At 47.5% G+C, this 27634-nt stretch overlaps 1 protein-coding gene across 3 annotated transcripts in view; it reads left to right on the top strand.

Moving 5' to 3' along the window:
• SLIT3 (slit guidance ligand 3) overlaps positions 1–27634 on the top strand; it is a 781214-nt gene that overhangs the window by 160808 nt on the left and 592772 nt on the right. For all 3 annotated transcript variants that reach the window (XM_055554942.1, XM_055554941.1, XM_055554944.1), the window contains exon 4: positions 20263–20334. In XM_055554942.1, coding sequence (XP_055410917.1) covers positions 20263–20334 — 72 coding nt within the window. The remainder of the gene's footprint in view (positions 1–20262; positions 20335–27634) is intronic.

The raw sequence follows: 27634 nt of genomic DNA, 5'->3' as shown, positions 1-27634 counted from the left end.
CAGTGTCTCTTTTGCTGTCTCATACACAGGGTTATTGTTACCATCTTTCTAAATTCCATATATATGCGTTAGTATACTGTATTGGTGTTTTTCTTTCTGGCTTACTTCACTCTGTATAATAGGCTCCAGTTTCATCCACCTCATTAGAACTGATTCAAATGTATTCTTTTTAATGGCTGAATTTCTCAATCAATTTTTGAATTAAAGTAACTTGGAACTTTGCTGTTTTAGCAGGATTATATGTTCTTTGAGGGCAGAGATCTTGACTTCTCTCTTTTTCCTTCCCCATAATTGCTTGCCTCAGGTAGATAAACAGTAGGTGCTTCTTAAGTTTGAAGTTAGATGAGTTGCCAATGAAATACAGGACATGGTTGTGGTTGACAGTGAAAATTGGTGACAATTAAGATAACGTAGCAATTCTAAGCTGTTTTAGCCCTGAGCTGATTTTGAACAGCAAATGCATCATGATTTTGATAACTGAAGGCAGCCGGGGCTATGTAGGAGACCTTAACCTTTGCTCATAAATGAAAGGAAAGATGCAGAGCATGTTAGGTACCTAGTCCTGTCCACTCTATATCAGCTCTGCATCTGCTGATGGTGTCAAATTCTATGCAGGATGGAACTGGTATCGTGTGTGTGTGTGTGTGTGTGTGTGTGTGTGTGTAGAAGAGAAAAAGAGAGATAGCAGTCCAGATGCCAACACACCTGGAGTCTATTTGTGAGGATCACTGGTTCAGTCCACAGCTTGGACCATTCATTTATTTCTCGCTAAGTGAACATCTGGGATTCAGTTTGAGACGCCAACAAGTTTGGATGGGATCTCAAAGCCGTGGTTGGGAAGGGGGACTGCTCGCCCGAGGTGGGAGTGAGAGAGGTGATCAGGGGCTCTTAAACTATTCTGCAGACTTCAGTTCAAATGCAATAGCCAGAGGGTTGAGAAACCCTTCTCAGGCTGAAAAAGCATTGTAAGAAAGGCGGGAGGAGGATAATCAAAGGAGATTCAATCCGATCAAAGCAATAATGCAATCTGCAAAGTACCCCCTTTCCCCTTTCACCCTCTTCCCTTTCTACCCCATAGTTTTTAAATGTCCAGGTTTCTACCTTTTCTAGGAAAAAAAAAAAAGGAAGAAGAAAGAAAAAAAAAAAAAAAACTTGGACTTTAACCAGAAAGGAAATGCTATGAGAAAGTAAAATTCTAATTAGTTATAGATGAGAATTGGTCACAGATAATTACTCAACATTCCTTGGCTCATGCCTGGGAGGGCTTAAAAGATCTTTTTTTGTCGCTAGATATGTAAACATATATCTAGATACGCAGATAAACACAGAGAAACTCACCGTCATTAACAGATCTTGCCAAGTGCAAGTGTTTAGAACAGAAATGAAAGGGAAATTTGTCATTCACAAGCTAGGAATGTTTGCATTGTGTGCTGTCAGGCCTCTTTTTTCTTTTTCTTTCTTTCCTTTTTTTTTTTTACTTTGAACTTTTCCAAAACAAAAGAAAAGGTCAGCGGGTTCAAACAGAATCATTTTAAACAGTGCCCTTCTAGAAAATTTGTGCTGAGTTGTACCTGCCCTTGGTGACATCTACCAGCTTGAGTATTTCTCCTTCAATTTGCATCTGTCATTTTCCTACCTGTGGGTTGAAGGGGTTGGAGACCCAGGTGAAGGGCCTACAATAATCCAGAAAGAAAGTGGATGGAATGGGGAGGGAGGAGGGAGGGGGGTTCGGGATGGGGAATACATGTATACCTGTGGAGGATTCATTTTGATATTTGGCAAAACTAATACAGTTATGTAAAGTTTAAAAATAAAATAAAATTCAAATACAAAAAAAAAAAAAAAAAAAAACAAACAGAAAGAAAGTGGAAAATCCATGGTGAGTGGTGCTCCTGCTATCCTATTTAGAAGGAACCTTGCTACATTGTTTTGGGGATTTTTAGTGTGGGAGGGAATCCCATAGGCTGCCTAAAGTATTTTCCTCTTAATTCCTAGTAGAAATGGCTCAACATTAGCTACCAGCTGCTCAAGGCATGCTGAACGTCTTTGTGGAGCGTTTTTACAGAACAACACTCACTTCTAAGAAATTCTCAGTCTTCCTTGCCTACCCATCACAGCTCTCTCATATTCATTCCCAGGCAGCACAGACAAGCGAGAGTTAGTCTCTGAGGACCTTCTGCCCTCTTTTTTGTTGTTTTTTAGCACCCTTGTTTTATTGCTGTAGAAACCTCTCTCTGGTGCCCTGTGTAGCATGGGGACCCTCACCTTCACTCGGTTCTGAAACTGCCTTTGCAGGCCCCTCACCGCGCCCCCCCCCCCCCCGGCCCTGTGCAGTTCAGAGGGACTGGGCCTCCGCTCCTTCCTCTCAGGACCCTCTCTCTCTCTTTCTCTCTATAACATTTATCTTAGTTATTTATTTGGCCGCCCCAGGTCAGCCATCTTCCGTCTTCCTCGAGGCGCATGGGACGGTTACTATGGCATATGAGCTCTCAGCTGTGGCATGCAGGATCTGGTTCCCTCGCCAGGGGTGGAAACCATGCCCCCTGCATTGGGAGCGCAGAGTCTTAGCCGCTGGGCCACCAGGTAAGTTTCAGGACCCTCTTTCAAGCACTGTTTCAAACGTGTTTCATTTGTGCTATTGCAGGTCCAACCCTCCAGTTACCTGGTTTCAACAAAGCAGACCAAGACCCTCTTCTTGGGGGCATTTCATCTTCAAATGGGTATTCTAATCAAGATCATTATTCCCACTTTCACAGGAAGAAACCAAGAAAAAGAGAGAGGTTCAACCCCAAAGGATACTCACCTTATTGAGAGCTGGATTTAGAATCCAAGTATCCTCAACAAGCTCTCAGAATAAGAATAGAATGAGGATCTTAGGAATAATCTCCTCCAACCCCAAATTGTGTTGATGTAGAAACGCAGCCTCAGAGCAGGGCTGTGGTTCACACAGTCACACAGCTCATGGTGGCAGAGCTCAGACCAGAGCCGGGCTTCCCTAGGTCCGTTCCTGGGGCCCTGTCCATGAGTGCCTGATACTGGTGGCCTAAAATTCACTGGATCCCTCATCTTCTCTCTGTCCCACTGTCCTAGTCTGTTCAGACAGCTGTAATAACATATCAGAGACTGGGTAGCTTATCAGCAACAGTCTTATTTCTCACAGTTCTGGAAGGCCGAGATCATGCATGTCCACTGCAGTATGCAGCATCTTTACTTGTGGCAAGTGAACTCTTATTTGCAGCGTATGGGACCTAGTTCCCTGACCAGGGGTCGAATCCAGGCCCCCTGCAGTGGGAGTGTGGACTCTTAGCCACTGGACACCAGGGAATTCCCTGGAACCTCTTTGATAAATGCACTGATCCCCTTCATGAAGCCTCTACTCTCATATCCCTGTCAGATTTCCAAGACCTTACCTCCTAATGGTGTCATCTTGTGGGTTAGGATCTCAGCATACAAATCTGGGTGAGGAGGGGACACAAACCCTCAGGCTGTAGTGACCTCCCTTACTTCCTTAACCACTAGAAATTTCATGGCCCGTTTTCCTAATACCGTAAGCACATCTCCTCCACTGCCTTCCCAGTCTCATCTTCCACAGACTCTTAGCACCAGACCTGCCCTGCATGGTCCTCTTACCTCTGCCTGGTCTGTTCTTGCCGCAGATGTCAGGTCTTTGCCTCTGCCATTGCCATCACATGTGCACTGGAATCTTCTCTGTTGTCCATTCAGAGCCTCACACTAAAAATTTTCTCCTCATCCCCTGCATCTTTAAGTTATCAAATCATTCTCTTCAGCATAGGAGTATGTTGCAATTTGTCCCATCTTAAAAAATAAAAAGGAAACCTTTCTTGACTTCCTTTCCCCTCAACCCATTTTCTGTTCCCTTTTGTAGCAAATTATTGTTTTCCCTTGATTTTTCCTCCTCCCACTCTTTCTTGAACCACTGCAGTTTATAGTTCATGCCTAAGTTTATACCATGCTGCCCTTTCAAGTCACCGTCTTGCTGGGTCCATGCTGTCCTCCTCTGCCTCTGCCTCTTGGCTGCGTTTAATGGACCGGCCCCCTCCTCCCTCCCCGCTCCCTCCTTGGAAGGCTTGTTCATGTGGCTTCTGCAATTCCACCTTCTCCTCCTACCACACTGCACTGCTTCCTCCTCCCTCGGTCTCTAATGGATGGTGCAGCCCAGGACTCAGTCCTAGATCCTCTTCCCTTCTTTTTTTCATCTTTCATGGTGGCCTTGGTTCCTGTACTTAAATACAGTCTATTAATACATCTCCATTTTGGTATTATCCCCGAAGCCCAGATTTGCATATCCACTTGTCCATTGGCTTATCCACATGGATATTTATAGGCATATCAAATTTAAAATATCCAAATCTGGCCCCTCGCCACACTGCCCTACCCACAGTCTTCCTCTCTCTCGGGTAACAACAGATGAAACCTTCAAATGCACAGGCCAAAACCTCGGCATCATCCTTCATTCTCCTCTCCCAAGCTTTACGTCCAATCCATCAGCAAAGCCTGTCAGTTCCACCTTCAAATATTTTCATCTTAACACCTCTGCAGCCACCCCCTTGGTAGAAGGGTAAAGAGAGTTCCCAGAGAAGGGAGGACCATGTGCAGAAACCCTGAGACAGGGGAAGATGCAAGACTGGAGTTTCTCAGAAGGGATGAAGGAGCGATTCTAGTGTCTGGGGAGCTGCCTGCCCTGTGGGCCCCATTATAAAATGGGGTTGAAGAGATTGCTAAGGGGATCTGAGCTCTGGCCACTGCCGAGGGGTCTGGCTGTCTGGAATGGATCTGGCCAGCTCTAGGGATGTGCATGACTTGGTTCATTGCACGTGCATTACGTCTACAGTGTATGTTGTGTGTGTGTGTGTGTGTGTGCGCGTGTGAGTGCTCATATGCACGCGTAAGTATGCATTTTCTCTCACTCTTGACATCTTTTCCTAGCATCTGAGCCCTCCGTTTTACTGATGTAGTTCCATGTCCAGTCTGCTCCTGGCAGATCCCCAGATACCTCTGCTCATGACTTTAATCCTAGATGAAGCAGCCTTTTTGTTCACAGACCCTTGGAGTTCCCTGCATGGTTCTAGGCAGATATGACTTAAGCCTTGTGGGCTGTCACCCTGGGATAAGATAACCCTCTGAGCCCTTGGCCGCTTCTCTGCAGAGCCAGGAGTATCCACTGCTGCAGATCCAGACTCCTGCCCTTCTTTCCCACTCCCACCTCCCGTCCCCGCCCCCATCTCCCCCACCCCCACCTTCCCCATTTTCTCCTGAAATCAGGGTCTTCTGGAGACAGCGGTATTTGGGCACATGGCAGCAGCTGGGACAGGGGTCAAAGGCAAGTCAGACTCAGGCCACTGATGTGTTCTGCTTTGTCCTTAACAACCGTGTTATTGGAGGAAAATTGGTCCAATGTGGAGTGCCGGAAAGTTCAAAAAGGGTTGTTTTAGGGTCTTTGTGCCTGTTTTCTTTTCACACTGGAGTGTTGAATCCTGGGCAAGCCCCAGGGCTGTCTAGAGCTGGAAAGATGTCTCAGGACAGAGTCACCCACAAGGACAGACAGGGAGCTGAGAATGCCCTTGGGGGGTTGCTGAAGGCACAGACCCTTTTAGATCTGAAAGTGAAATAAGCATACATGGATAAAGCTAGTGCAGGTGACAGAATTCCAGTTGAGCTATTTCAAATCCTGAAAGATGATGCTGTGAAAGTGCTGCACTCAATATGCCAGCAAATTTGGAAAACTCAGCAGTGGCCACAGGACTGGAAAAGGGCAGTTTTCATTCCAATCCCAAAGAAAGGCAATGCCAAAGAATGCTCAAGCTACTGCACAATTGCACTCATCTCACACGCTAGTAATGGAGAAGGCAATGGCACCCCACTCTGGTACTCTTGCCTGGAAAATCCCATGGACGGAGGAGCCTGAAAGGCTGCAGTCAATGGGGTCGCTGAGGGCCAGACATGACTGAGCGACTTCACTTTGACTTTTCAGTTTCATGCATTGGAGAAGGAAATGGCAACCCACTCCAGTGTTCTTGCCTGGAGAATCCCAGGGACGGCAGAGCCTGGTGGGCTGCCGTCTATGGGGTCACACAGAGTCGGACACGACTGAAGTGACTTAGCAGCAGCAGTAGCAGCAGCACATGCTAGTAAAGTAATGATCAAAATTCTCCAAGCCAGGCTTCAGCAATACGTCAACCGTGAACTTCCAGATGTACAAGCTGGTTTTAGAAAAGGCAGAGGAACCAGAGATCAAATTGCCAACATCCGCTGGATCATGGAAAAATCAAGAGAGTTCCAGAAAAACATCTATTTCTGCTTTATTGACTATGTCAAAGCCTTTGACTGTGTGGATCACAACAAACTGTGGAAAATTCTGAAAGAGATGGGAATACCAGACCACCTGACCTGCCTCTTGAGAAACCTGTATGCAGGTCAGGAAGCAACAGTTAGAACTGGACATGGAACAACAGACTGGTTCCAAATAGGAAAAGGAGTACGTCAAGGCTGTTTATTGTCACCCTGCTTATTTAACTCATATGCAGAGTACATCATGAGAAACGCTGGGCTGGAAGAAGCACAAGCTGGAATCAAGATCACCGGGAGAAGTATCAATAACCTCAGATATGCAGATGACACCACCCTTATGGCAGAAAGTGAAGAGGAACTAAAAAGCCTCTTGATGAAAGTGAAAGAGGAGAGTGAAAAGTTGGCTTAAAGCTCAACATTCAGAAAATGAAGATCATGGCATCTGGTCCCATCCCTTCATGGGAAATAGATGGGGAAACAGTGGAAACAGTGTCAGACTTTATTTTTGGGGGCTCCAAATGTTGATGGTGATTGCAGCCATGAAATTAAAAGATGCTTACTCCTTGGAAGGAAAGTTATGACCAACCTAGATAGCATATTCAAAAGCAGAGACATTACTTTGCCAACAAAGATCCATCTAGTCAAGGCTATGGTTTTTCCAGTGGTCGTGTGTGGATATGAGAGTTGGACTGTGAAAAAAGCTGAGCGACGAAGAATTGATGCTTTTGAACTGTGATGTTGGAGAAGACTCTTGAGAGTCCCCTGGACTGCAAGGAGGTCCAACCAGTCCATCCTAAAGGAGATGAGTCCTGGGTGTTCATTGGAAGGACTGATGCTAAAGCTGAAACTCCAATACTTTGGCCACCTCATGCGAAGAGTTGACTCATTGGAAACGACTCTGATGCTGGGAGGGATTGGGGGTAGGAGGAGAAGGGGACGACAGAGGATGAGATGGCTGGATGGTATCACTAACTCGATGGACATGAGTTTGGGTGAACTCCAGGAGTTGGTGATGGACAGGGAGACCTGGCGTGCTGCAATTCATGGGGTCACAAAGAGTCGGACACGACTGAGTGACTGAACTAACTGACTGGGACAGCTCAGGTTTGTCCTCCCTCCCTGGCCTGGGGGCAGTGATTTGCTGGGACCTTCAGAGCCTTCTTCTGAAACCAGATGCCTTGGACAATAAGGCCAAGGACCACAGGGTTAGTTTCCTACTCTGCTTTGACTCAGTTTCTCCTGCAAATGCAAAATGAGTGAATACTCTGTGTATTTACTGGAAGAACTGATGCTGAGGTTGAAGTGCCAATATTTTGGCCACCTAAATGTGAATAGCCAACTCATTGGAAAAGACTCTGATACTGGGAAGGATTGAGGACAGGAGGAAAAGGGGATGACAGACGATGAGATAGTTGGATGGCATCATCAATTCAATGGACATAAGTTTAAGAAAACTCTAGGAGATAGCGGAGGAGAGGGGAGCCTGGCGTGCTGCAGACCATGAAGTATCAAAGAGTTGGACATGACTTAGTGACTGAGCAACAACTCCTTGTTACTGGCTCTTTCCTAGAATTGTTGGGAGGCCTTCTGGTCAACCAAGAACCAAAGAGTTAAGGAAGCAGAATGGTGAAGGGATTCTGATACCGGTTTTGGTGTCAGAGAGACTTCTGTCAAAGCCTTATCAGCTGTGTGAGTTTAGACAAGCTCCATAACCTCTCTGTCCCTCAGTTTGCTTGTGTAAGATACTGACAATAACAGTGTTGCTTTAAGGATGAAGTAAGATAATGCATTTAAGCTCCTCCCACTGTACTTAGCATGCTGTAAGGGCCTGGCATTGATAGGAAAGAAGGAAAGAAGGAAGAACAACAAGATAAAGAGGTCATTATTGTTGCTTTGATTCCAAGATGAGTTGGTTATAGTGGTAGTCCTCACCAAATACCCAAGTGTCCTGTAGATTTCCTGTCTTCTTTTGCGGTTAGGTGTGGCCATGTGACTAGTTCTGGCCAATAGACTGAGAGAAGTGATGTTAGTTACTAGGAGGTCAGGGAACTGAAGACCTGTTGTAGCTCCTCCCTCCCACTCCTCCCCACCATTCTGTGTTCTGTACAAGATGAAGCAAGTTTTTATGTGAGTGTGAAATCCATGTCTGTTGTGTTAATGCAATGAGATTTTGGAGTTCATTTGTTACTGTTAATAGCCTTGCTGACCAATACAGTCATCTATGAAGGAGAAATAAATCTCCCGTATTTCTGACCTCCTGGGGTATCTAGGAATGATGATAATGAAAACAACAGTGGCCGTGCTGCTGCTGCTGCTGAGTCACTTCAGTCGTGTCCGACTCTGTGCAACCCCATAGACGGCAGCCCACCAGGCTCCCCCGTCCCTGGGATTCTCCAGGCAAGAACACTGGAGTGGGTTGCCATTTCCTTCTCCAATGCATGAAGGTGAAAAGTGAAAGTGAAGTCGCTCAGTCGTTCCCGACTCTTAGCGACCCCATGGACTGCAGCCCACCAGGCTCCTTCATCCATGGGATTTTCCAGGCAAGAGTACTGGAGTGGGCTGCCATTGCCTTCTCCATAGTGGCCGTAACAGCTGCCTTTTAGCAAGCCTTTGCAGTACACTGCAAAGCCCATCACAGATGCCCTCTTGGGTATCTCACAAGGCTCAAGTTTTGCTATTATATAATAATTCTGTTCCTAAAATAAACTTAAAGCTATTTTTTTTTAAAAAAAGGATTCTCTGAAACAACTCAGTGGGGAAAAAACTGCTTAGGGCAAGAGTTTTAGACTAGGATGACAAAGTTGTTTCTCTTACAGGAATGTCAAAAGTAAAGGTTTTTAATTGCTATTAGGACATTTTGAAGTTACCAACTAAAAATAACACATTTTCAAAACTGACAGAAGTCAACCTAAATGTCACTGAGCAAATGCTGAATTCCATGGAAGACAAGATTTGGGAAGCCAGGTCAACTGGCTTCCAAACCATGAAATTAAACTGTGGCTTGGTCCAGGAGTGCTATTAAAAAGGAAGCCCTGTTAGAGCGCAATAAAGCTGCTACCCACCTGTCCACCCCCCCCAACCCCCCACACAAAACGTCTTTTTAGAGAAAGACATTATTAAAAAAGAGGGAAATCCCAGTGGCAGAGAACAGCCAGTCACAACCAAAGTGGCTCCTGGGTGTTGAACCTGGCGGCCAGCAGGCTTTTCTCTTATGTGTGCAGGGACCCTCTGTGATCTGGACAGCGCTGTAAGCCAGCAGTCAGCACAGATCAGGTTTCTTGCTGAGCTGATCAGGTTACATCCAATTTGCATTATGAAATTTGCATAGCAAGAAAAAACCTGAACTTGATGTGGTGGGCAGGTGAGGAAACCAAGAAAATATGAGGCCATCAGTGGCTACAGTGAATATCTGTAGAGACAAGCCCTATTCAGGCCTCTCTGCTCTTGACTCTGCTCTGCTGAGGAGTTCCCCTGATACGTCGAGTGACATCTGTACATCCTCATGGATGAGAGTGCCACCTCCAAGTTGGGGTTTGAGGCCTCTGAATTTGGTTCTGCCCTTCTCGTGGGTTCTGCCCTTGTAGGTTCTGCCAGAATGTCTCCCCCTCCACTGGGGGAGGCCTGGAGCTTCTGCTCCAAATAGCAAAGCCACTTTTGCCCTTGTTGGTGTTTCTGAAAACACCAGAAGACCTGGAAGCCATCCAGCCTGCCTAGGAAAGTGCCTGGAGAAGGGGATTCAATTCATTTCATTACTAAAGCCAACAGTCTTGTGACCTTTGGGAATTAGCCCACTGACTTCCTTCCTCCCTCGGGCCTTAGCTGAGCAGCTGAGCATTCCACACCTCCCGAAGAAGAAACGGGAGGCATCCTGTGGCTGCTGAGCCAGCTTCCTTCTGGCCTGGAGGCCTCTCATCTATCCTGCACCCACTAAGAGGCTACCCTGGCCCCATCCTCTCCTGCCTTTCTGCCCAGTAGGTCAGTAGTGAGGCAGCTGACTCTGGAAGCTGAGTCTCCAAGAAGATTCTGGAAGCAGACAGACTCAAGCAATTAGATCTTCTGGGAGTCTTGTTTACCTGCAAACAGGATGATTCCCTTCACCCAGCCCAGAAAAGCTATTGATTTTTCAGGTTCCCTTAATTGACCATTCCCAGTTTATGACTTATTCATGAAATTCAAGAGGCCCTTACTAAAAGCTCCCTTGTATCCCTGGGGTTGTGTTGGCTCACAGCGGGTCACTGAGCAGATATTAGACATATTTCCCACTTAAGGACCTTTAGAACTTAATGGGAAGATGAGACCCACACACGAGGTAATAAGTCATGACAATCTATAATGAGGGCTAAATTAATTACCATCATTAACCATGGTAGCTAAGAGCACAGGTTTGGCATTAGGTAAATGTGGGTTTAATCCCTGGCTCAGGACGATCCCCTGGAGGAGGAAATGGCAACCCACTCCAGTATTCTTGTCTGGAAAATCCCCTGGACATAGGAGCCTGGCAGGCTACAGTCCAAAGGATCAAAAAGAATCGGACACAACTGAGAGACCAAGTACACACATCTGTGTTCAAGTCCATCACCATCTTTTTGACTGAGTTTGGCTCTGGGCAGGTGGCTTAACCGTCTTAGGCCCTTGTTTTCATTATTATAGGGTGACCACTAGTACTATTCTTGAAGTTATTCTGTGGGGAGTTAAATGAACTGGACATGGGAAGCCCCTCGTACAGTGCCTGACTCGTGGTCTTCGTGTTATTACCAGCTACTGCCACTAGTTGTCAGAATTATTTGAGGGATCCCAGTGGTTTAGAAATCCTGAATCTGAACATAGTCCCTTCTGTGTGATGGTCCTCTCATCTCTATTTTTTTTTAGCACTAATTGGTCATTTTGATTAATCAGTTACCCAAGTGGGAGCCCCTGGGGCCACTTTTAACCCCTTCACTCCTGTACCCCTCATATGCATTTACTCACAAAACCCTGTGGTTGAGACTTCAGATCTCGCTCCTCCACTCCAGTGTGACTCCTCCCCTTCCCCAGGGCCTCACACAGCCACAGCGATTACTCAGGAGCCCTCTTAATTGCTCGCCTTGCTTCTGATTCCACCCTCTTTCAAACCAGGCTTACTGCTACTCAAGCTGCTGCTGCTAAGTCACTTCAGTCATGTCCGACTCTGTGCGACCCCATAGACAGCAGCCCACCAGGCTCCCCCGTCCCTGGGATTCTCCAGGCAAGAACACTGGAGTGGGTTGCCATTTCCTTCTCCAGTGCATGAAAGTGAAAAGTGAAAGTGAAGTCGCTCAGTCCTGTCTGACTCTTAGCAACCTCATGGACTGCAGCCTACCAGGCTCCTCTGTCCATGGGATTTTCCAGGCAAGAGTACTGGAGTGGGGTGCCATTGCCTTCTCTGTACTGCTCAAGAGAACTTGTTAAAATCCAAAACAGATGGTCATTCCCTTGCTCAGACTCTGTCTGTGGCTCCCCCAACTCTGAATACACAGCCAAGCCGAAGTCCTTTATCACGATCCGCAAGAACCCTCATTAATATGAGCTCTGCTTAGCCCTAGAGCATCACCACTTGTGTTTCTCGAGCCATCTAGTCCCTGCAATGCAGCCCTGTTTCCCAAAAGTTGCTCTTCAGTCTCCTGGCCCTCCATGCACATACTGCTCTCAAAGTCTAGAACCCGTTGTCCCTGTCTCCTGAAGAGTCAAAATTATGCTTCAAACAAGCAAACAAGTAAACAAAAACTCCAAACCAGTTCCTTCAGGAAGCCTTCCTGTCCCAGGTCTGGGTTAGCTGCTCCTCCTCATGTGCCCCCACGATAGCTTTGCTCACAAGATCATGCTACAGAGTTTTGTTTCCATGTCAGTCTCCTTCGCTAGCATCTGACATCCTTCTTCATCTACATCTTATTCATGCGGATAGAGAAAGGAACCGTATCTTAATCATCTTTGTATGTTCATATTGAAAAATGACTGGGAAGATGGATGGATGGATGGATGGATGGATGGACAGACATAGGGGTAGAGGGTGGTTTTATGAATGGATAAATTAGTGGTTGGATAGGTTTAATGGACAGACAAATGAAAGAATTCAATAAGGTGGAAAAAATCTCTAATTAGATCTTACGCCCAGGTTCCTCCAAGAAGGCCATCAGTGATACCACAAAGCCAAGACTCTATTTCTTGGGGCTTCACAGTTCAGGCTGAAAAACAGAATGACCTTGCAGCTGGAAGCCCGTGGACTTCTTGACCCTGATGCTCCGATTGTTCCAGCAGGAAAGCTGAAAAGGAGAGTTGATCTTAGAGGAAGAGAAGACATCCAGATGGACTTGACTTATCACTGGCCGGGCCCATGTCTTGTCTGCTGACCTCCTCAGGCCTGCCCTCATGCGGGTCCCATTCGGTCCTTTTTTCCATACAGGCATCACAGGTTTATTTCCAATTTGAACTGTGGCAGATTTCTACCTCTGGACCCAGGTGACAGAGCAGCAGATGGCGTGAGTGATGGAGGGCACGGAGGCCAATAGCCGCTGTCTGCAGCCCAGCGCTTATCTGCCCCTCTGGCAGGAGAAAGACCTGTTTCCCTCTGTTCATTTTCCTGTTCGGGAGCTGCTCTTAAAGCAGCCATGTGAGAAGTGCACCTTATGCAGCCTGGAGGCTTCATCAGCTTTTCAAGTAAGACCTTTCAGACCAACTTGGCTCTCTAAATAAGAATGAATAAATCCCAGGATGGGATGAACTAGAAATGTATCAAGCACCCCTCGATAACAGAGAAATGGCGTGCGGCCCGCCCAAGCCAAAGCAGAAAGACTCTGAGGCTTTTAAAGGAAGGAGAGCCCAGCCCAACCGGCCTGGAATCCTCATTCAGGGTTTATGAAGCAGCAGGCAGCACACAATTGGCTAAATTTGGTTGTGTTTTTATTTTTGTCCGGCTGCAAATACCGGCAAAGAACTGAAAATGATTCCTTCCCTTCCTGGAGCCTCAGAGCCAAGCTGGTTTTATTTTTAGCTTCAACTCTGGTTTTGAGCTTTGAGCACACTCAATACCCTCCTTACCGCAGGCCGTGGTGGGCCAGATTTCAGGACTTTTGCCTGGATGGGAGCACTGGCTGTCTGGGTGTAACTCTTACCAGGCTTTGTGCAGCTGTGGATGTAGAGGAAGGTTCCAGACAGACCTACCTGGAGGCCCACTGCTGGCCTCGGGGACCCAAGAGCATCCTTCTCAGGGAGGGAAGTGTCCTCAGGGCAGATGGTGGTCTGGGCAGGGGCAGAGGAGGTGGCCACCCTGGATGAAAGGAAGCAGAGCCAAAAAGACAAGAAGGGGAGAAAAGGGCGGGGGTGGGGGGAAGGGAGCTGTTACTGATAGAGAGGCTTCCAGTAACCCCAGTGGTTTAGAACCAGGCTCTGGAGGCAGACCTCTGGGGTCAACATCCTGCCTCCGCAATTTCCTATCACAGTGGCCTTGCAGAGGGGGCTTCACCTCTCCATTTGTTGACATCCTTTATCTATCTATCTGTCTGGCTTCCCTGATAGCTCAGCTGGTAAAGAATCTGCCTGCAATGCAGGAGTCCTCGCTTCAGGATAGCTGGGTTGGGAAGATTCTCTGGAGAAGGGATAAGCTACTCAGTCCAGTATTCTTGGGCTTCCCTGGTGGCTCAGCTGGTAAATAATCTGCCTGCAATGTTGGAGACTTGAGTTTGAACCCTGGATTGGGAAGATCCCCTGGAGAAGGGGAGGGCTACCCACTCCAGTATTCTGGCCTGGAGAAGTCCACAGAATCTTTCTATTTATTTATTGTTGACTGCGTGCAGGCTTACTCTAGGTGCTTAAAGTCGGGGCTACTCTCAAGTCGCAGTGTGTGGGCTTTTCACTGCAGGGGCTTTTCTTTTTGCAGCTCATGGGCTTAGGTGTCTTGTAGCATGTGGAGTCTTCCTTGAGCAGGGATCAAACCTGTGTCCTGTGCATTGGCAGGTGGATTCTTAACCACTGGGCCACCAGGGAAGTTCCTTGATACCCTTTATCCATAAGATGCTGGTGGTAATGACCCCAGTCTCTGAGCTGCACTACCCGAGATCCTACCTTTCCAGCACGTAGTGCAGTGTCTGACACAGAGTTATAAAGCAGCTCATTTCGATGATGCCATGCGCTCACTGCAGTGCTAGATGCTTTTACATACACTGTGTCAAGATTTACTCTAACCTACTGAGTAGAGTTATTTTGAAGGTGGAAAACTGAGGCTTAAGAAGTGAGGTAACTTCCCCAAGGTCCTATGGCAAGAGCACAATACAGCCAGACCTGAACCCAGTCTGGCCGATCCCAGAGTCAAAGCACCACACCTTCTCCGGGACCAGTGCTTTGCCGTGTTCAGTTCAGTTCAGTGGCTCAGTTATGTCTGACTCTTTTCAACCCCATGGACTGTGTGGCACAGCAGGCCTCCCTGTCCATCACCATCTCCTGGAGCTTGTTCAAACTCATGTCCATTGAGTTGATGACGCCATCCAACCGTCTCATCCTCTGTCGTCCCCTTCTCCTCCAGCCTTCAACCTTTCCCAGCATCTAGGTCTTTCCCAATGAGTCAGCTCTTCGCATCAGGTGGCCAAAGTATTGAAGTTTCAGCTTCAGCATCAGACCTTCCAGTGGATATTCAGGACTAATTTCCTTTAGTATTGACTGGTGTTGATCTCCTTGCAGTCCAAGAGACTCTCAAGAGTCTTCTCCAACACCACAGTTCAAAAGCATCAACTTTTCTTCGCTCAGCTTTCTTTATAGTCCAGCTTTCACATCCGTACATGACTACTGGAAAAAACAGAGCTTTGATTAGATGGACCTTTGTTAGCAAAGTAGTGTCTCTGCTTTTTAATATGCTGTCTAGTTTGATCATAGCTTTTCTCCCAAGGAGCAAGTGTCTTTTAATTTCACGGCTGCAGTGATTTTGGAGCCCCCCAAAATAAAGTCTGTCACTGTTTCCATTGTTTCCCATCTATTTGCCATGAAGTGATGGGACCGTATGCCATGATGTTAGTTCTCTGAATGTTGAATTTAAGCCAACTTTTTCGCTCTCCTCTTTCTCTTTCATCAAGAGGCTTTTTAGTTCTTCTTCGCTTTCTGCCATAAGGGTTGTGTCATCTGTATATCTGAGTTTATTGATATTTCTCCCAGTAATCTTGATTCCAGTTTGTGCTTCATCCAGCCCAGCATTTCATATGATGTGCTCTGCATATAAGTTAAATAAGCAGGGTGACAATATACAGCTTTGACAATATACTCCTTTTCCTATTTGGAACCAATCTGTTGTTCCATGTCCAGTTCTAACTGTTGCTTCTTGACCTGCATACAGATTTCTCAGGAGGCAGGTCAGGTGATCTGGTATTCCCATGTCTTGAAGAATTCCACAGTGTGTTGTGATCCACACAGTCAAAGGCTTTGGTGTAGTCAGTAAAGCAGAAGTAGATGTTTTTCTGGAACTCTCTTGCTTTTTTGATGATCCAGTGGATGTTGGCAATTTGATCTCTGGTTTCTCTACCTTGTCTAAATCCAGGTTGCACATCTGAAAGTTCATGGTTCACGTACTGTTGAAGCCTGGCTTAGAGAATATTGAGCATTACTTTGCTAGCATGTGAGATGAATGCAATTATGTGGTAGTTTGAGCATTCCTTGACATTGCCTTCCTTTGGGATTGGAATGAAAACTGCCCTTTCCCAGTCCTGTGGCCACTGCTGAGTTTTCCAAATTTGCTGGCATATTGAATGCAGCACTTTCAAAGCATCATCTTTTAGGATATGAAATAGCTCAACTGGAATTCCATCACCTCCACTAGCTTTGTTCGTAGTGATGCTTCCTAAGGCCGACTTGACTTCACATTCCAGGATATCTGGCTGTAGGTGAGTGATCACACCACTGTGATTATCTGGGTCATGAAGCTCTTTTTTGTACAGTTCTTCTGTGTATTCTTGCCACCTCTCCTTAATATCTTCTGCTTCTGTTAGGTCCCTACCATTTCTGTCCTTTATTGAGCCCATCTTTGCCTGAAATGTTCCCTTGGTATCTCTAATTTTCTTGAAGAGATCTTTAATTTTTCCCATTCTAATGTTTTCCTCTATTCTTTGCATTGATCACTGATTAAGGCTTTCTTATCTCTCCTTGCTATTCTTTGGAACTGTGTATTCAAATGGGTATATCTTACCTTTTCTCCTTTGCCTTTAGCTTCTGTTCTCTCAGCTATTTGTAAGGCCTCCTCAGACAACCATTTTGCCTTTTTACACTTCTTTTTCTTGGGGATGGTCTTGATCACTGCCTCCTGTACAATGTTGCGAACCTCCGTCCACAGTTCTCCAGGCGCTCTCTCTATCAGATCTAATCCCTTGAATCTGTTTGTCATTTCCACTGTATAATCATAAGGGATTTGAGTTAGGTCATACCTGAATGGTCTAATGGTTTTCCCTGCTTTCTTCAATTTAAGTCTGAATTTGGCAATAAGGAGTTCATGATCTGAGCCACAGTCAGCTCCCGTTCTTATTTTTGCCACCTGTATAGAGCTTCTCCATATTTGGCAGCAAAGAATATAATCATTCTGATTTCAGTGTTGACCATCTGGTGATGTCCATGTGTAGAGTCTTCTCTTATGTTTTTGGAAGAGGGTGTTTGCTATGACCAGTGCATTCTCTTGGCAAAACTCTGTTAGCCTTTGCCCTGCTTCATTTTGTACTCCAATGCCAAATTTGCCTTTACTCCAGGTATCTCCTGACTTCCTGCTTTTGCATTCCAGTCCCCTCTAATGAAAAGGACGTCTTTTTTGGGTGTTACTTCTACAAGGTTTTGTAGGTCTTCATAGAACCGTTCAACTTCAGCTCCTTCAGCATTTTGATTGGGGCATAGACTTGGATTACTGTGATATTGAATGGTTTGTCTTAGAAACGAACAGAGATCATTCTGTCATTTTTGAGATTGCATCCAAGTACTGCATTTCGGACTCTTTTGCTGACTGTGAGGGCTACTCCGTTTCTTCTAAGGGATTCTTCCCCATAAGAATCCGTATAAGAAAGTGGCTTATCACAGACAGAGGGGTCTGACAGGCTGCAGTCCTTGGGGTCACAGAGCATACACGCACACACACTCAGTTATCACTGGCTGTACGGGAATGGCTGTAAACAAGGGGTAGACTTCCTCTCACCTTCCTGTCCTCTGGGGCGCCCCGTTCTCCCCACTTTAGTGACAGGAGCACACAGAGCAGGTACTGGGAGTGATGAGAGCAAGTGCAGCGGGATGGGGCCACCAGGGACACTGCGGGGGCGGGGCGGCGCTGTCGTCTCACGCGCACGGGCTTCGGCTTCGCATGATGGTAAAGCTCTGGGGATGTGTTGCACGACGACGTGAACATACTTCACTTAAAAATGGTTAAGATGGTCAGTTCTATGTTAAGGCTTTTTTTATAACCTCTGTTTTTAAAAATGGAAAAGAGCACAGGGAGTTAGGTGGGGCAGGGAACTTGAGCTCACTTGCCCCACTTGCCAGCCTTCCCTCTGGCTTCCTTCCAGTCAGAGTGTCACCACAGAGTGTGCGTGGTCCACACTTGCCTGCACTCGGTGTGCACCCCTTCAGGGCTGAGCCACACGCTTCTCACCAGAACCTCATTCCTTGAGGTCGTAAATGCTTCTCCTCCACATGCTTTGCCCTTGTAAACTCCCTTCTGGTGTCCTGTGCCTCTCAAGTTTTTATCTGTTGACCTGGAATAAAAAAGGGCAAATAACAATATCCTATCCCCAACCGCACCCCACCCCCTGGAATCCTAGCTGCTTGGAGCACTATGAGAGTGTGGGCTTTGGGGCCAGAAGCTGGGAAGAAGTTCACCTTTTCTTCTCTTCAGTTCACTTAGCTCTAAGATGGAATAACATGGTTATTCCACATAGCCAAACATGCATAGTTTAAGCAGAGAGGTTCAGCCATCTGTAAACTGGTCTTTGCACTGGGAGACTCTTGGGAGTAAGAATCTGAGGACTCTGAGGAGATTTGGGGACACTGGTTTGGGCTTCAGTGATTAGGCTGCATAATGACATTTACTGACAAAGGTCCATCTAGTCAAAGCTATGGTTTTTCCAGTGGTCATGTATGGATGTGAGAGTTTGACTATAAAGAAAGTTGAGTGAAGAAGAATTGATGCTTTTGAACTGTGGTGTTGGAGAAGACTCTTGAGAGTCCCCTGGACTGCAAGGAGATCCAACTAGTCAATCCTAAAGGAAATCAATCCTGAATATCCACTGGAAGGACTGATGCTGAAGCTGAAACTCTAATACTTTGACCACCTGATACGAAGAACTGACTCACTGGAAAAGACCCTGATGCTGGGAAAGATTGAAGGCAGGAGGAGAAGGGGATGTCAGAGGATGAGATGGTTGGATGGCATCACCGACTTGATGCACATGAGTTTGAGTAAACTCTGGGAGTTGGTGATGGACAGGGAAGCCTGGCATGCTACAGTCCATGGGGTCACAAAGAGACATGAATGAGCGACTGAACTGAACCGAATGAGATTTGGATAGAGAGGGCCTGGGGGTTAGCATGGAGTTGCCTGCATGCCAGGTCACTTCAGTCGTGTCCTACTCTTTGTGACTCCATGGACTATAAACTGCCAGGCTCCTCTGTCCATGAGATTCTCCAGGCAAGAATACTGGAGTGGCTTCCTCCACTCCTCCAGAGGATCCTCCAGAGGATCTTCCCGACCCAGGGATCGAACCCAAGTCTCTTACATCTCCTGCACCAGCGCCATCTGGGAAGCCCCAAGCATGGGGCAGGCTTTCCCTTCTGGCCTCACACTCCCAGGAAAGCAGCCTTCATGGGGGCGGCAGCAGTGACTCACCATGCCTTGGAAGCTCAGGTGGCCTTCTTTGCCGTGGGTATTAGCGTGGACCATTCTCAGGACAGAGTCTGGCTCTGCTGCCGCCATCTGACATGGGCTGTCCCTCCTGGACTGGCCTTCAGCCCCACCGCCCACCTAGACAGTGGCCGGCTTCCCTGTTGGGCACAGTGGGGACAGCACCCAGGGCCAACATCGCTTTTAAGGGACCCATGAAGATGGTTTAATTTCTTTAAAAATTAAAAGAAAAAAAGTGAGTGTTTAGGTCAAGTAAATGTTATATAATCTTAATGTATTTGTTTTAATACCAGCATAGTTATACAGTGGGCTTCCCTGATAGCTCAGTTGGTAAAGAATCCGCCTGCAATGTAGGAGACCCTGGTTTGATTCCTGGGTTGGGAAGATCCCCTGGAGGGGGAATGGGTGCACATTCCAGTATTCTGGCCTGGAGAATTCCATGGACTGTATAGTCCACGGGGTAGCAAAGAGTCAGACACAACTGAGCGACTTTCACTTTCATAGTTATACAATATAATATTTAATTTTTTAAATAGAGGAAGGTGCCCACAAAGGCAAAAGTACCGAGGGCCCATTTTGGCCCTTGAACCCACGGTGATGTGCCCACTCTCTTCTCTGCTCCTATAATGGGGGCTGTCTGTCCTCCCTGCCCCCACCACCCACTTAGAATCTGGAATATTCTCTCTGGCATTTTATTTATTTTTAGGGACCCATTTCACATGCCCGTCCCATCAGCTGGCAATAGCTACTTAGAGCAGGCAATTGGTGAGATGAGTTCAAAAGCCTGTCTGAGGTTCCTGGGAAAGAATGTTGTCACTGAGTGTCGTCTGTCTGAGGCTCGGGACGGGGGAGAGACAGCAAGCACGTTGTGTTCCTGCTTTCCACGCACCTTTGCCTTTTATCCCCCACTGGACTCCACATTTTGCAAGATAGAATATGCCTTCCACGTGCTGAGCATCCCATGATGAAAGATCTAGAAGCCTTTAAGACCTGTTGATGGATTGATTGAGGGGGGTCTGTGACTACCCTTGATCCAGTTTCCTGTCCTCTTGACATCTCTTCATTTTCTTTTTCTTTTCCCCTTTCAGACGCCTGAACAAGAATAAGCTGCAGGTCCTCCCAGAGCTGCTTTTCCAGAGCAACCTGAAGCTCACCAGACTGTGAGTAGAGTGAACTTACTTTCTCTGCCTTGGGTCTTGCCTGCATTTGCTGATGCAGAGGATGTGGCTGCCTTAGCGCGGGGAGCCCTGACCACGTGGAGCGTGGCAGTGAGTCCGCACGTGTGGGCATCCGGAGTCCGGCTTCAGCATGGGGGTCCCTGTGCTCCCCTCCAGCCCACCTTTTCTGCTCCCTTCCTTCAGAGAGTCACTGAAGTGGCCGGTGAGAGCTGTGGACTTAGGCTAGTGCGTGTCTCCTTTACATGGAGGGAGGAAATCCATCCTTTCACCTGGGTCTGAATGTACCTCAGGGAAATGCCCCGAGGGGGGCTTGGAGGTGAGTTGGTTCACACAAGACAGTCTCGGAGGGCAGTGGTTTGGATTAAACCTGTCAACCTCACCTCCTTGCTGGCTAGAAGGGTTCCTGCCCTGTGCCTGCTTCCTCCCACTTCCAGTCCGGGAACTCTGGATCTGGAGGTCTGTGATTTGTGTGGGAAAGGAAGAAAAACCTTGAATTTTGCTTTCTCTTTGGGATGGTCCAGGATATAATGAAGCAGGGAGACTTGGAGATGTCTTTGTGTATTTATTTAGCATGAGAGTTTGGATACTCAAGAACTGGAGAAACACATCCGGATAGAAAGTGTGATTCATGGACTGGGGGTGTTAGGCGAGTGCTGATTGCCGACAGTGAACAGCTTCAGGACTGTATCTGGAAGTCCTACTGGCGGTGACTAGTGTATGTTATGGGGTGAACTGCTTGCCCAAGGCTTAACTTTCTGGTTGGAGCAACAAGTGTCTGGCTGCTTAGCAATCAGGCAGCGAGATTTACAACGTGGCTGGGAGGACTGTGACGTTACTGGAGAGGTTTCTGCATGGTGGCCACCATTCCCATTCCAATGGCCATGTTTAATACCTACGCATGCGGTCCACTGGTGCATGTAGGCTCCAGGATAAATTGGGAAATATGAAACACATGTTTGCATGTGCACTTAAGAATGAGTTCTGAATTAGGAAATTGTATCTGTTACACACAGCGAGAGACTATAGTCAGTCTCTCAGTGCTACGGTGGTCTTGCTTGCCTTCTCTTGGGTGCACCTGGACTTTGTCACAATCGTGTCTGGCTGGTACTCCCTTTCTCTTGCTCAGTCCACCCGACTGACTGTACTAAATGTGGGAAAGAGTACGCCTCCCTTCCACTCTTCCACTCTTCATCCGCCTTGATGGATGTGAGGGTGGATGAAGTGCAGTGTGTATCTGGCAGAGCTGAATAAGCAGTACCAAATGGGCAGATGGGGAAACCACTCTGGTTTTTCCCTTCCTCTTCCTGGAGAGTTCTTTCCTTAAACACTCGCTTAATAGCCGACTCTCCACCCAGCACTACCTTGTGCCTTTCAGCCTGCCTTTAACTAAACCGTACAGACTGTATGCCGTCCACCTGGACTCTCAGCATCACTTTCCAGCAAACAGAAGGTGCCTGTGGGGCTGGGCTGCCGGGCAGCTTTGAGCAGGCGGGGTCTGAGGGTCCCGCTGCTGCAGGAGGTTGGGGGAGGGGTTGGTTCCTGCTCTGCGCAGACATCAGCAGATGCCCATTTTAGGCAGAGCTGATCTTGATCTGGGCAGAGGAGGCGTTTCAGGCCGTGGTAACAGGTCTCTGAGATGCAGGGTACAGGCCCAGGCAGGCAGCACAGGGGTGTGGGGAGTCCAGTGTGGCAGCCTCATGGCTGCTTTCTGAGAGAGGTCGGGAGAGCCACAGGTCGTCTGTGCCTGTGTCCTCATCAGGAAATGATGAGAGGCCCCCTCTTCCGTTCATATACCTCACCAAGGAGCTCTCTGCACCCAAAGAGATTACGCTGTGCCTGCATTTTCTAGGGTTTAAAGTGCTCTGCACACATAATCAGCATAGATAACTATTGTTACTCCTGCAACGGCCATCTTCACAACTTGCTTCTCATTTCCTTTCATGGGAGACTTGAAGGGACGAGGAGCTGCCATCAGAGCTGTGATCTGTTACATGGAGCTTTCGCTTCAAGCCAGAGAACAGCGGTTGGAGAGGTCCATTCCTCTCCAGGCTCCTGGCCAGGCCCAGTGTGACACACAGAGGCCCTCAGGAGTGGGTGGATAGATGATACAGGCCTCGGGTTATGAGCAGTGCACTCAGGGAGCTTTGAATCTTTTATCCATCGTTCATTCAGGAAGCTTCTCCCAGGTGCCTGGCCTCTGTGCTGGGTGTTGAGCTGCAGATATGAAGGATGCCCTGTACCCACCCCATCAGGACACACTCTGAATAGCTGCCAAAGAGCTGAGAGCTGAATGTATATATTTTTCATTGAAGCAGCTTTATTAACCTGGGTTTTGGCTATAATCAGCAATCCCTTTTTCTCTCTGGGCTTGGTCTTTGATTTTTCTTAATGGCCCTCTTGTGTCTTTGTCTTATTTTGTCAGCCACTCCAGGGCCTTTTTGGAAGTAAGCAGGGTGCAAATTAGAAATCAATAAATGTGCAATCATGAGTGTGTATACATATGCCACTGGCTCTGTTTTAAAAGAGCACTGAATCTCAATAGACGCAGCGAGCCATTTTCCAAGGAATGCTAAATGGGGCTGCTGGGTGGCTGTCTCTTCCACAGCCTGCCATGAGGTTTAAGCAGCCATTCTAACACACCTTCTCTTACTAGATCTGTAGACAAAAACTGCTTCATATTCAATTATTATCTGAAAAACACCTTTTGGAAAAGCTATGGTCATATTTTAAGACATGTAGTGATGGGAAAGGGAAATGATATTCATTGGGAACCAATGTTATTATAATATTGCTACTAACTAGTGACAGAAGTGGAGAAGGCAATGGCTCCCACTCCAGTGCTCCTGCCTGGAAAATCCCATGGACAGAGGAGCCCGGTGGGCTGCAGGCCATGGGGTCACTGAGTCCGACACGACTGAGCGACTTCACTTTCACTTTTCCCTTTCATACACTGGAGAAGGAAATGGCAACCCACTCCAGTGTTCTTGCCTGGAGAATCCTAGGGACGGGGGAGCCTGGTGGGTTGCCATCCATGGCGTAGCACAGAGTCCGATACGACTGAAGCGACTTAGCAGCAGCAGCCGCAGTGACAGAAGCATGACTTAAATCAGTCTAACCCAAAGGGGAAGTGCGTCAGTTCACGTGCATGAGAAGGCCAGTGGTTGCTATGGTTGGCTGGCTTTATTTATTATTCTTATTTTCTTGAATAATTCTATGTATTTATTTTGGTTGTGCTGGATCTTCACTGCGGAACAGGCTTTTCTTTGGTTGCGGCAAGTAGGGGCTCCTCTCTGGTTGCAGTGTGCGGGCTCCTCATTGCAGTGGATTTCTTTGTTGTGGTGCACAGGCTCTAGGGCATGCGGGTCTCGGCCGTCTTGGCTTGCAGTCTCTAGAGCACAGGCTCAATAGTTGAGGCACACAAGCTTAGTTGCTCTGGGTCATGTGGCATCTTCCCAGTCAGGGTTCGAACTCGTGTCTTCTGCATTGGCAGGCAGACTCTTTATCACTGAGCTACCAGGGAAGCCCCTGTGACTGGGTTTAGAAACTGCTGGATCCAGGGGCATGGTGGTGTCATCAGGACTTCATCTCACTCCCTCCAGCCCTTGGAAGTGTGCACGGGATGGCAGACAGCAGCAGGAGACTCAGAGGGAAGTAACCTAGCAACCAGGGTGGAGAGGGTGTCACTGATGACAGACATGCAAAAAAGAACTGAGAGTCAGTTGCTTACCTTGGTCACACCTCCGACTCTGAGCAGGTGACTGTGGCTGGTGAGACGGTGTCCTCCGATTAACCAGTTTTTTGGCGATGATGGTGTGGGTCCTGGGAATGGATTTCCCAAAGAAAAGAGTAATTCTATTATCAGAAGATGGAGTGAGAGACCCCCGAACTTAAACACATCTGATGTCTACAAGTTTATTGAGCATCTAGTCTGTGCAGTTCCCTGTGCTTCCACTGAATGGCTTGGATTTTCACAATAACACTTCAAGGTAATGACAGTAGCAAACGCTGCGTCCCAGATGCTCCTCTGATGCTTTTCACGTAGCTCGTTTGATGCACCTGATGACAGTGTGGGGGTAGGGACCGTAACTGCTTTTCCACAGACAGGAAACTGGGGCTCGGAGAGGTCCAGGGACTTGCCCAGCTTCATACACTTCCTCAGTGACTGAGCCAGGAACCAAATGCGGGTAATCTGACTCCGAAGACTGTGCGTTCACTCTCCTACAATTAGCTCTCTGCCTCAATACACCCATTTTATAGATGAGGAAACTAAGGCTCGGATTTTAAACTACTTGTCTGTATATCTCATATTTCTAAGCAGCAGCAGCTCTTTTGATTCTGCCTCAGTGTGCAGGTTTCAGCCTTCACAGCAATTCTGCAAAGAGAATCATTATTAAATCTACTTCTGAAGCTCAGAAGGATTGTCTGACCTACCTAAGTACGCTCTGTGTAGGTGTACAACCAGGATACACTGGAATGGGGAGCAGAGCGCATACATGTTGCTGCAGAGTATTTCTCTCATGCTACACGGCTGTGCTAACTATTGTGGGGAGCTGAAGTCATGCTAAAAATGAGAGTTTTTATCAGACCTTGGCTGGTTACCCACACCCCTCAGACGCAGCACCATCGGATCCCTTGGTGCGTGTGTGTAGTAGTGCCGTGTCTACGCTCTCACTCTGTCCTTCGGTACACAGCATGAGCCACAGCATCCTAGAACGCAGAAGTGCCCTGCGGCTTAGGTAATACCATTGTGGTCTGTAGAACACCCAGCAAGGTCTCTGTCCTACCTTGGGCACTCAGTAAATATTAGCTCACTCTAATCCTGAGGTTTTCAGTCTGTCTGCCCTCTGATGGAGGAGGATAAGAGGCTTATGGAAGCTTCCTGATGAGAGAGACTGACTGAGGGGGAAACTGCCTCTTGAGAGTCCCTTGGACTGCAAGGAGAGCCAGCCAGTCCATCCTAAAGGAAATCAGTCCTGGGTATTCATTGGAAGGACTGATGCTAAAGCTGAAACTCCAATACTTTGGCCACCTGATGCAAAGAACTGACTCCTTGGAAAAGACCCTGATGCTGGGAAAGATTGAGGGCAGGAGGAGAAGGGAAGACAGAGGATGAGATGGTTGGATGACATCACTGACTCAATGGGCATGAGTTTGAGTAAACTCTGGGAGTTGATGATGGACAGGGAGGCCTGGCGTGCTGCAGTCCATGGGGTCGCAAAGAGTCGGACACAACTGAGTGACTGAACTGACTGAATCCTGAGGTAGATTATAAGATTTTCAGGTGTCAGAGCTGTATTTCTGCTCTTTCTTTTCTCTCACTCCTGACCCAGGTCTTAGGAGATGGCAGTGAAGGAAAAGTGTTAAAGAGCTGCCAATTACTTGTAATGAGACTATGGGCAAATTATTAATACTTAACCTCTTTGGTCTCATGTTGTTGATCAGTAAAATAGACTATAATAGAACCTCCTTCTCCAGGGGTTTGTAATATGCTTGGAAACAGCCCAGGGACAACCTTTAGCATTGAATATAGAGCACAGAAAGCACTCGGTGAAAATGGCCATGGTTAGCTTTTGCCGGCTAACTGATAGGAATGGTGCATATGCTGGGGCTTTGGCATCTCTGATGTCAACATTTGAGAACCTGGCAAAGAGTTTAGGCTCTGAAATAGAGGAGGGTTGAGGGAGGTACCAGGAGTGGGACGATCCCAACCCTCGCACTGGCTCTGCCACCCACAAGCTGTGTGACCTTAGGCATGTTACTTCACCTCTCCGGGCCTGATTCAGAGAGGCTGGGATGGAGCACAGCCTGTTATATGGTCTGTAGGTTACTGATTTCTCCTTTCGTGCCTCTCCTTCCAGCTTTCTCTTTTACCTATACACTGGGGGAAGGAGTGAAAAGTTTCTGGTTATTTGGAAGTTAAGTGGTTAATGTTGCCAGAAATTCCTTCAGAGAAGCAAAAGACAAGATGAAAACAGTAATTAAAAGCTGTCTGCCTTTCTCCAGATTAGGGAGCTTTGAAGGGAATGAGAGGGACACGGAGTTTTGCAACTGCTTTTTACGAGTTTGACTTTGCCAGCTAAGGCTGAGCAGACCCCTGGGGTCCTTCTGGCCCATGTCTCGTGGATTCGTGGCAGAAGAGTTCATTACATAGCTGATAGTGGTTTAAAGCCTGACTGAAGAAGCAGCTGCACTGGCAGCAGGACAGAGGCCCCCAGTTACTCTCCACACAGTCCTGCAAGGTATTTGGCGGATTTAAAAAAATGCCGCTGGGGTTAAACTGCTGTTGCTCACTTGGGTCAGTGGGGTTGCAAGACTCGGGAAGTTGATTGCCAGGCAGCTGAAAACAAGGTGAAAAGTGGACAGCCAACTTTGTCCCAGGTCACTGGGCTGCTGCCCCCTCCCAGAGTTGTGAGACCTCAGTTTTCAAGGAGCTTACTTGCAGCGAGCAAGCCATCCCCTCCACTGTCGCTTTCTGCTTGCTTGTACCTCTCCTTCATATTATCATGTTCTGCCCCAGTCACACAGCCATGCGTATCCATGCTGTGTGCAGGCTCAGTCATGCCCAGCTCTTTGCGACCCCATGGACTGCAGTCCACCAGGCTCCTCTGACCGTGGGATTCTCCAGGCAAGAATACTGGAATGGATTGCCAAGCTCTCCTCCAGGGGATCTTCCCTACCCAGGGACTGAACCTGCTTCTCTTGTATCTCCTGCATTGGCAGGTGGGTTCCACCATACCACCTGGGAAGCTCCATGCCCATATCCCCAAACAAACCAGAAGCTGCATTTCTGCATCTGTGCTTTGCTAAGTGATCTAATGTTTCTTTCTTTCTTTTTTTTTTTCTTTAAATATTTATTTATTTGGCTGCTTGGGGTCTTAACTGTGGCGTGTGGGATTTCTTTGAAGCAGTCCAATAGTGGAGGAAAAAGTCAGGGAACTGCCCAGACCTGGGTTTGGATCCCACCCTCTGCTGACTGACCCTAGGCATGTGACCTCAACTATCTCAGTCTCTGGTTGATTAGCTAGACAACAGGGATACTAGTCAGAGCTCCTGTCTTAGTTTGCTGGGCCTGTGACAGTGAAGTGCCTCAGACCAGATGGCTTACATAACAGAAATGTGTTTCCTCACGGCTTACAGCCTGGAAGTTTCAGATCTGAGTGCTGGCAGGGCTGGTTTCCGGAGGCCTCTCTCCTTGCCTTGCAGCTGATGGTCTTCTTGTGCTTCTGCTGCGGTTGTCCTGTTCACGCTCGCCCGTGAGGTCCCATCCTTCTGTCACAAGGAC

The sequence above is a fragment of the Bubalus kerabau genome, chromosome 18, assembly GCF_029407905.1.
Source record: "Bubalus kerabau isolate K-KA32 ecotype Philippines breed swamp buffalo chromosome 18, PCC_UOA_SB_1v2, whole genome shotgun sequence".
Lineage (NCBI taxonomy): Eukaryota > Metazoa > Chordata > Mammalia > Artiodactyla > Bovidae > Bubalus > Bubalus kerabau.
The sequence above is the reverse complement of the archived record's forward strand: the minus strand, read 5'-3'. Positions and strand labels throughout refer to the sequence as shown.